The 10,688-nt window shown below is 39.5% G+C and overlaps 1 protein-coding gene across 1 annotated transcript; it reads left to right on the top strand.

Annotated features, from left to right (window-relative positions):
- Window positions 1–4,712: 4,712 nt before the first annotated feature.
- LOC113782348 lies at window positions 4,713–5,111 on the top strand. The gene has a single exon (XM_027328241.1). It carries the CDS (start codon window positions 4,713–4,715, stop codon window positions 5,109–5,111), a length of 399 nt encoding a protein of 132 aa, XP_027184042.1.
- Window positions 5,112–10,688: the final 5,577 nt, after the last annotated feature.

Below are 10,688 nucleotides of genomic sequence, written 5' to 3'. Positions count from 1 at the left end.
AAAAAAAACAAAAAACTGCTACATGCATGATCAACCGAGGCCAGCTGAAACCATTTCTGGAAATTGGATGACTTTTGTTGTTGATCGAATTTAATTTCTGAACTAGATATGTTAATTAACGAGTTAAGCACTTGCATGTTGGATTCGAGCACTTAAAAACTTTGTTTTAGCCGAGGAAAAGTTGGATTAAGAACATCTAAGTGCTGGAAAATTTTCAGTTTAGTCAAGAGAGGAAGAAAGGAATTCTCCCAAATTTCTTTTGGCGAATTTTAGTTCTAAAAAATGCTGTTTTGAGCTGTAAAATATTTCATGCTTATTGACCCCACTCTAGAACATATTAAGAGGGCCGTGCATGTGAAGTTTGGGGTGACAATTTGATTTTATCATGGCTACAAGGATGAGATGAATTTATCGGCATTGGAAGGAATAATTTTAGAATATAATTATTGAGAAATGTCTAATTCTGCATTTGGTTAAGTGTAATGAGATTCTGGTTGAGATCTTGGACAAAATATGATTGCAAATCTTGCCTTATGTTCATATACCTGTTAGTGATTCTAAACGTTCGAAAATTTGGCTTTATTGCAATAATAAATAATTGTTGGATGCTAAGGGCTAATGATTGATGAAGCCCTTGGCCATTTGAGTGATTTTCACAAGTGTTAAAGCTTTGATAACTAGCTGCTGGTTATTACATCTATTTGATTAAATCGTGATTTGATATAAGCGTGCCAAAAGAGCTAATGATTGACGAAACCTTGGTTATTTGTTTTACTTTTAATAAAAAATGAATCTGTTGAAACCAAGGGCTAACGATTGACGAAGCCCTAGTGATTTGCTGTTCGAAATGTGATTTTGGCCATGACGGCAAATCCGAATTATAATGCGCTTGTGAATTGGAATCGAGAAATGCGTTTCGACCCTGTGAACTTGAGTAACTTTTGATCAAGCTAATTAAAGATATTTTGGCCCTAGTATTGAACGATAAAATTTAGTATTGAGTATATTCGCCTTAAACACTGCCAACTCGACATTTTCCCCTTTAGCTTAAACTAGCCTTAATATTTATAGAAAATGATTTTTCTAGTTTTTAAAACCCTAAATCTTGTCTTATTTTCTTTTCTTTCTTTAAGATTTGTCCTTGGCTAGTTGCCTATAGGAAAAGTTCCAAAATGCGAGTTTTTACTAACTTTAACTAAAAGCGTAGAAAACTTGTTCGGCAAGAAACCTTCTGTCACGTAAAATAGTTCTAGTAACATTTTTACAAGAAAAAGTAACTTTAAGGAAACTTTACAAAGTATTTTTCTAGTTCTAATATTAAATGGTTTGTCGACTTATTTCAAGAAAATAAATTAGTTATACATACGAGTAATTTTCCTACGTAACCCTAGAAATGGTATAGCAAACTTATAGTTTCAAAATTTAGAATTTTAGGGTTTAGCGGGGACGCGGATTTCGATTCCCAGCTTGATCTGTAACTTCACTCCTGGTGAGTGTCCCTGCTTGTTCTGTGCTTACTTGATTAAAGCGCTTTCGTGATATGATATGTAATAATGGCAAAATGATTTCTGATCCATCGAAGTGAGCGGTGTGTACTTTATCGCACCAGCCTTTCGAGTGGTGACTTGTGTGAAATATTTTCGTGATTATCTCAGTGTTGTAACGTCGTTGGGTGAATCCCTCGACTAGTGAATCAGTGAGGTATACTCGAGTATTACCGAACTACAATTGCGGTGTGCGGGCCCGGTAGGGGGTTGATTGGTGGACGGAGATCGGTGAAAATGGTGTGCGGGCCCGGGACAGGGGTATGATTGGAGGAAGAATGAACAGATCTACATGGACTGTAGGTAGTGAGAGTTGACAGGGGGTCAACTACGATAAATTTTGGCCAAGCGCGGAAATGGCTCCTGAGAGCCCCTGTATCCTACCTTGTGCTGTTATCCGCTTTCTTAATTGTTGAATTTAAATACTCATTACTTGCCTTATGTGATTGCATGTTTTGGGGCACCACTGAGTTTTAGCTCACCCCACGGTTATTTGTTTTCCTTGACAGGTCATGACAGTTATGAAATTGAGCTACTTGTATTTTTCGTATGAATGTATTTGAACCTTGAAATTCCGCTTTGTGGGTTGTAATGTGTTTCGATTTAAACGGTGCACTTTTATTTTGGGATTGCCACTTGAAGCTTGAAAGGTGTAAACCCTAATTCGAATAACTGGCTGGTGTGTTTGTAATAATGATTGTACGAAATCGTATATATATCTGGGATTGTACGATTCTATTCCTTGGTATGTAACGCGTGAGATGTTTAGGAGCCGTCGATTGGCTATCTTCAAATGCTGTTATCTCTGAAGTTAATATGGTTTTAGTTATCGGTGCAATTGGAGGGAAACGATTTTGTAATAGGTTAGGTTATTCTTCGAAAGGATTTGGGTTAGTGTGTTTGCGTGAGTCCTGGCGAGAGTTGGGCAGACGGCCCGCCAACCCTCTGGTTCGCCTTAAGGGGAAGTGGGGTCGTCGCAGGTGGTATCAGAGCCTAGGTTAGGAAAGTTATTCGAGAGACATATTAGATGTGTTAAAAAAAAAACCCTAATCCTTTCTAGAGGTAAGAATTGAGACTATTAGCTATACCTTAAGTGATATCTGCACCAGTTAGCCATTTAAGTTTTAACCCTTGGATTTTAATTATTTTGCAGGTATGGAGAATGGTAATGGACATGCTAACGGTACTGGAGCGTCTAATGGACATGTAGAGCCGCTTAGATCCATTTCCTATAGGCCACGAGGCGGGGGAGATCGAGTACGATACTCACCTGCTGATAGGTACCCTCGCTGCCAGTGTAGGGCCATGTACGCGTACCCTAACGACTTGGTGCTATCCTTAGATGATGAGCGCCGCCATTTGTGGGACGCTAACCACACCCTGACCCAGGATGTGGAGGAGCTGAGTATCATGGTGGATACCCAGTTTGACCGTATAGCCGATCCGGAGATTAGGCTAGCTGTTAAGCATAATAGGTTGGAGGCTGCTCGTTTGGAGATTGAGCGACAGAGGTCTAGGGTGATTCGACTAGCTGAGGGGATCCGTGATAGGAGTGTCGGTATCAGGGCCGATGGCGCTATGTTGATGGACGAGGCCACTAGTTTTCTTCAGGGTAACGAGCAGGCAGACCCAGAAGAGGATCCAGAGGAGGACCCGGAGGAGGATCTGGCGGAGGACGTTGCTCCTGATAGCCCTGCTGAGGGTTAGGCTAGGATCGACTTGATTATACTAGATATGTAGGGTTAGGAAAGGGGGACATTAGTTAAGTCATCAAATTTTGTCTAGGTGGATGACTTGCTTCCGAGGCACCATATCTCTAATTTTTTGTTTAAGGGATTATTTGTATGTATTTTGTTAACTCATGTGCCTTATTTTTGGAAAATGTCCCAACCTGTTATCTGTATGACTTTCACACGTGAATATATGTTAAGTGCTTTATTTTCTTTTCCTTCCATTTCCAAGTTGATTTTAGTTACAAAGAGAATAATAATAGTTATAAATAAATAATAAACTCGCCTAATTGCCTTACTTTTCATAATAGGCATAATTAAACTATGGACCGCCAAGTGATAGGAAGGGGACGTGGGAGACCCACTAGACAACACCCAGAAACGGGTAGTAATAGGGAACCCGAGGTCAACCCAGACCAAGGGCAAGAGGGTGTGGCCGGAGATGGAGTGGCCACCGTAATTAACCGTATCACTGATGTCTTAGAGCGCTTGATTGAACACCAAGCCTCTGGACCAGTGCATCACCAAGTAGGTCCGGCCGATACTGATGATCGGGCACTGGAGAGATTTCTGAAGTTCGGACCTCCCAAATTCTACGGAGGACCCGAACCGGAGGTAGCTGAAGGATGGTGGGAGAGAATCTCCGACATCTTCGCAGCTTTAAACTATACGGAAGAGCGACAAGTGGCTTTCTCCGCATTCCAGTTTGAGGGAGCTGCTCGCTCCTGGTGGAACCTGGTGAGGGTTAACTGGAATAGGAACCATACTCCGAGGACTTGGGCGAACTTCACGAGTGAGTTTAACGCCAAGTTCCTCCCACCTCTCATCCAAGAGAAGAGAGAGGATGATTTCATCAAATGCAAGCAAGGGGCGATGAGTGTCGCCGAATATGAGGTCCAATTCACGAAACTGTCCCGTTTTGCTCCGGAATTGATAGCCACGGAGCAAAGGCGTGTCAGGAGATTCGTGCAGGGATTGAACGTGGAAATACAGGAGGGACTAGCCGCAGTTCGGATAGACACTTTTGCCGAAGCGGTTGAGAGAGCCCAACGGGTTGAAGTAGCCAGAGCCCAAGTGAAATCTTTTCAGGCCAAGAAAAGATTTGCTCCTTGTAGTAGTCGGGAGCCGAATTATGGGAATGCTCCACCAGCCAAAGTAGGACGAGGAGCGAGTGGAGTGATTAGTCCTGGAGCCCCGCGAGGCGCTATAGCAAGAGGAGCTGGGGCCAGAAATGCAGGGGGTAGAGATAATTAGACTAGAGGAGGATCAAATGGAAGAGGTCAACCTAGGAATGCCTCGCAAGGAAGTCATGCAATAACTCCACAGACAACTTGCGTACTGCAAGAAACCTGGCCATACTGTGGATGGTTGCTGGAAGAAGCAAGGAAAATGCTTAAAGTGCGGAAGCAGTGAGCACCAAATTTCCGGTTGCCCAAAAATGCAAGACGGTGGTATCCTGAATGCTAACACAGACAACTCTGGAGGGAGCAAGCCAAAAGTTCCTGCCAGAGTATACGCTATAGATGACCAACCTGTACTTGACTCCTCGGAAGTTGTGGAAGGTACTCTTCCCATCTTTCATCGATTAGCCAAAGTATTAATTGACCCTGGTGCAACTCATTCATTCGTAAATCCAACTTTTATGTCTGGAATTGATATGAAACCCGTTAGATTACCCTTTGATCTTGAAGTTAGGACACCAATGGGTAATAAGAATGTAATCACTAGCTTAGCTTATAGGAATTGCGAATTTTGGATCGGAGAGCGAAAAATGCTAGTGGATCTAATCAGTTTGGACATAAAAGGTTATGATGTTATCATAGGAATGGATTTCTAGTTTTTAATAGGCCAAGTTTTATGAATCTTTGATATTGATAACTCAAGTTATGATTTTTCTAAATGAAGGGTATTAGTTAGGGTTTTTGTGCATATTAGGGTTTTTGGTATGTCTTTGGTGCATTTTGGTGGTATGATCACTTGGTGAGATGTGTGTTCTAAATTTGGTGATTAAGACTGAGTTTTAGATAAGAAAAAGTGTGTGATTAGAAGTAAAAATAATAAGTTGGTGAATTATAAGTGAAAGCCCCTAGTACGTGCGAAATAACGAAAAACGGTCCGAACCGATGTATGCCATTCGTTACGGATTGAGTGCACCACTTGAACACTACTTTATTACCTTAATTTCCTTGCTCTTAATTGATTAAAATCAGCCCCAAAATATCCTCAAGGCAGCCGAAATATTGGACCAAGAAAAGAGAGAAAAGAAAGCAAAAGTGAGAATTATTCTTGTGGTGACACTTGTCGGATGCTTAGGAAATTTTGACCAAGCATTTGTCTTTCTTTTTTATCTTCTTCTTGGCTCCATTTTCTTCCATTTTTCTTGAGCTTGGCCAAAATTTTAGGGGAGGAAAAAACAAGAGAGAAACCTTCAACTCCAACTTCAACTTCTGCTTGAATCTTGAGTTCCAATCAAAGTTTGTGCAAACTACTCCATAAAACTTGCCCACTAAGGAGATTTAAAGGCTTTGGTGGAGTGATTTTGGAGAGGAAAGCTCTAAGCTACCATCTTTCTTGAGGTTACAAGGTACTTTGGTAAGAAACTTCCCTCCACTTCATGTATGTGTAAACTAGTAGCTTAAATTTGTAGTTTTGGTAGTTTTGTGAGGAAATTTCATGGGTTGAAGTAGTATTATGGTAAATTTCAGTTTTATGATGAATTCTCTGCTCTTATATGATACTTAGTGATTGGCCATGGTTTGTTAACTTAGCCATGTGTAATATTGAGGAATTATATGCTAGTTTGACTTACGTAAAGAAATTTTCAGCTTTAGCTTCAAATTCCCAGCATTGATAGTGATGAATCTGCCCTGTTACTAACCTACATATTCGTCCATGATAGAGGCCGAATTGGGCTTAGGTTAAAACATAAAGGTTGTAGGAAATGATGTTATATAGCTACTTGTAAACTTTCAACTCAATTCGAGCACTGTAACATGTGAAATGACAAAAATACCCTTGACTGCCAAATGTATAGTTTTTCGGACAGTTTTGAGATTACACAATTCTGGCTTCATTTTTCACTTTGATCTGTATCAAATCTACTTTTGGCCAAAACAAGAAAGTTTTATCCCTATGTTTCAGCTTTCCAACGCATCTAAAAACACCTAAATCGGAATTGTGTAGCTTGAGTTATTACCATTTGAATCCAGTGCTGACAACCAGACTGACCATGAACTTCTGGTTCTGTAATCTGCAAATTCGACCAAGATAAACTATGAACTGGGTTGAGTTGTCTTCATAAAAGTTGTAACCCTTTGTCTTAGCTTCGAAACGGTATAAATTTTACCCCAATTCAATTAACGTAGCTCCAGTTGTGACCAAAATACTATAAGATGTCAAATCCGCTGTTTAGCTTTTGTCTTCAAAACTGATTTCCAATTATCTTATTCGACTTGTGTTGTAATTGAATGATGTTGGAGCCTATTGAAGGGCTATATTGGTAACATTACTTGTGTGTGATTGTGGGGCTGAATTGAGAAAAATAATGAAGCCATAAATGGCTGAAAAATAGGTAAATACAAAGGGCGTGCTGTCCAAATTTTCACTCGAAAGTTATGCATATGTACCTGCGACTTGAGCGACGATTTGAGGTCAAGATGGACTTAGATCACCTATGATATTCGAGTTTTCTTTAGTCAGATCATATAAGCTAAAATTTGCCAAAACTCGTACCCTTAAAAAGTGAAAGTAGCGACCCTTTCAAAATACGATTTTTCCGGTCTTTGATACCAAGTGTAATTTCTAAAGTCGAAACCACTTCTTGATCATAACTAAACGAGCGAGCATGAATTTTTTGAAATTTGTTAAGTATCTTGAATACTACTTAAACGAGTTACATTTACTTGTTTTTCTTGAAGCGAAACTCTTATATTTCGAACTATAGAGAGTTTTACATTCGTAAATGATATTTTATCGCAGATTTGGACTCCAACCAAGGAGTTGGACCTGAACGTGACTTTTGAGAGGCACTCGACCTTTGGTGAGTGCTTCCAAATACCTGATTGAACTGAACCCTTGTTTTCAATACTTGATCAATGTGATCGAATGATATGTGATTGGTATGATCGGGCAAGGGTGTACTTTATCGCACTTGCCCTAATGTGATGTGTACTCGTTATTATTGCAAGTGACTTGATATACTTGTGCATGACTTGTAAGTACTGAGCGGCAGTATGTACCATACTCTATCCGAATAGGAGGTATCTCTCATTCCCGTCTCCGTACTTTTATCTTGATTCAGTCGATTGGAGATGTTATCTCTTCGAATTCATGGGAACCCAAACCCCACTAACTAGTTAATCGAGTCGAGTCAGCAAGGGCTTGGTCAATTAGATAACGAACCATGGATATCTAATATTGTCGAGTGGAGTGTTATCTCCTCGACTAATGGGTATACTCGAGTATTACCACCAGTGTTTATCGTGGAGTTCGGGTCCGGTAAGGGGTTTGGTTTGTGGACGGAGATTGGAGTTAAGTGGTGTACTACTGGACTAGTTACTTTACTTGAAAGTTGACGGAGTGTCAACTAATACTTGATCAAGCTCTGGTAAAGAAATGGAAATTTGGCTCCTGAGAGCCATCTGTATCCTTATACATTGATTGTAATTCGAAGTGTTATTGTTCTTTTGGAAAACAAAAAGAGTTTTCACTCGCTCATTTTGACATTTGCTATTTGAAGTGTTATTGCTCACTTTCATGAACTTGTTATACTCGCTATTTTGCTACGTGATATTTGTACTTTTCAATAATGGTCCACTTGCTATACGGAACCTCACTGGGCTTTTAGCTCATTCCATGTCATTTGTTTTCCTTACAGGGGGTACGAGCGAGGCGTGAGATTGGTACAGACTAGCGTAGTCTAGTATTTTTAAATTTTGTGATTGTACTCGTACTAGTGCTCGATTAGGACTGAATGTATCTGAAACTCACATCTTTTGATATATGTGGGATTGTACGAATGTTTGAAATAGAAATGAAAGTACATGTATGTTCCAAGTTTGGAAACTGGTATTTCTTTTACTCTTGAGGTTATAACCTATTATATTTGATGTGAGTGAGTGAGTCCTGACGAGAGTTAGGCAGGCGACCCGCCAAACCCTGGGGTACGCCCTAGGGGGAGGTGGGGCCGTCACAACTATCACTCTAGATAACCCTCACAAAACTACTCTATTGAAGTATTTATCTCACACAAGAATAGCTTATACGAATTTCACACAACTAAGAGTACAAATTTTTTTTTGTAGAGTATTTTCTCACTAAAACTACTCTTGATCTCTTGTATTCTCAATGTGCAAAAGTACTTTCAAAGTGGTTGATCATGCACTATTTATGTGAGACCAAAAAGTGCCCCAATTAATACTTCCAACGGATAGATCCGCCGCTGAAGAGTCAACTAGCCGTTGGGAGTGTCTGAACTTCCAATACTCCCGTTACTTGCGTCCGACAGCAGTCAGTGAGTTTGAGCTTCCTTATTTTGAATCAGATTTGCTTCATAACTGAAAGTATTTTTTGAAGGGATATTAGTATTATCCAATTGTTTTGTAAACATCAAAAGCTAGGGACCAAGATTGACATTCTCTCCCTTTTTGATGATGACAAAACAATGGATGGAAGAAAGAAAAAATTGAGCATAGACTCCCCCTCACTCATTGCATCCAAAATTTTTAAGTGTCAAGATAACTCCCCCTCAGAATAACTCCCCCTTACACATTAACCATTTACACCACATCCCAACATCCATTTCTCTCCCTTTTTGTCATCATAAGATGAGTTTAACAATCAATATCAACCAAAATCCAATCCAGTATACCAAACATACCAGAAATGCAATCCAATAACACAAAAACAGAGAAATGATACCAGAAATCAGTAATCACCAACATATCAACCATTCAGCAAACAGCCAAAAAATAGAGAAATTATATCAAAAGAAGTACCAAAACAAAGAAATACCAAGATTGACATTCTCTCCCTTTTTGATGATGACAAAACAATGGATGGAAGAAAGAAAAAATTGAGCATAGACTCCCCCTCACTCATTGCATCCAAAATTTTTAAGTGTCAAGATAACTCCCCCTCAGAATAACTCCCCCTTACACATTAACCATTTACACCACATCCCAACATCCATTTCTCTCCCTTTTTGTCATCATAAGATGAGTTTAACAATCAATATCAACCAAAATCCAATCCAGTATACCAAACATACCAGAAATGCAATCCAATAACACAAAAACAGAGAAATGATACCAGAAATCAGTAATCACCAACATATCAACCATTCAGCAAACAGCCAAAAAATAGAGAAATTATATCAAAAGAAGTACCAAAACAAAGAAATACCAACGAAAATACATTAGCAAATTAACTAGAAACCATCAAAATTAACCAAGATCCATTTGTACAGAGTATTTGAAACATCAAAAGTGAAAATACAAAAGATGCATCCTAATATGAAGTGCAAATGCCTAAGAGTGCCTAAATAATGGTCTTGGATGTTCCAGGCCTCCTTCTTGCAAGACGAAACTGAGTAGGATCTACTTCATCTTCAGTTTCCTCATCATCTTCATCACTTGCTTCAGTTGCTGGAGTCTTGCCTTTGTTTGAAGTCGAGGGATCATGAGGAGTAGGCTGAGAACTTGAGGCATGGATTTCTGGAGTGGACTCAGTTTGTGGCTCTTTCTGTTGTGGAACAGGAGTTGACTCAGTGCGTGGCTCTTTTTGATGCATATGTTCATCCTCTTGTTGGACAGGAAGTACAACCAGATTTCTTTTGTCCAGAAAAGCGGCTTGTTGATCAGATGTCATGGTCATCATTAGACCATCTTCAAGAAGGAGAATATGTTGTTTGAGTTCCTCAAGTAAAGAGATGACTTCACGATTGGATGAGATAGGCTGAGTGGATGATCTTCTAGGATGGATAGAAAAAGGTGAAACATACTGAGACTAATCTTTGGGAGGTTTTGAAGTAACAGGAGTTTCATGACGACTTTTGGTCCTAAACTCCAAAATATATTCTTTATAGCACCAATGACCATCAAAGAATCTAATGCTTTTTCTTTCAAAGTAAGCTTTGGAAAAGATGGAGGATGCACCCTCTTTTGGAGATATTCTAGTGAAAGGAATTTTGAAATGAGCAAAGATTGGAATTAAAAACTTTTCATAGGAGAGTTTCTTACGGCTATCAGTGCTGATTTTGAGTAAAAATTTGCACATGACAAAACCAAAGTCAATTCGGACTTTCTCAACAAAGCTATAAAACAAGTAAAGCTCCATTTTGTTGGCATCAATCCGATGACCATCAGTAGGAACCAACAGGTTTGAAATTATTGTAAAGATGATAAGAATTTGAGAA

Source organism: Coffea eugenioides, chromosome 9, assembly GCF_003713205.1.
Source record: "Coffea eugenioides isolate CCC68of chromosome 9, Ceug_1.0, whole genome shotgun sequence".
In the NCBI taxonomy this organism is placed as follows: Eukaryota; Viridiplantae; Streptophyta; class Magnoliopsida; order Gentianales; family Rubiaceae; genus Coffea; species Coffea eugenioides.
The sequence above is the reverse complement of the archived record's forward strand: the minus strand, read 5'-3'. Positions and strand labels throughout refer to the sequence as shown.

What these genes read in the sequence shown, in the direction of transcription:
- LOC113782348 (XM_027328241.1), top strand. Translation starts at nt 4,713, where the DNA reads ATGCAAGACGGTGGTATCCTGAATGCTAACACAGACAACTCTGGAGGG.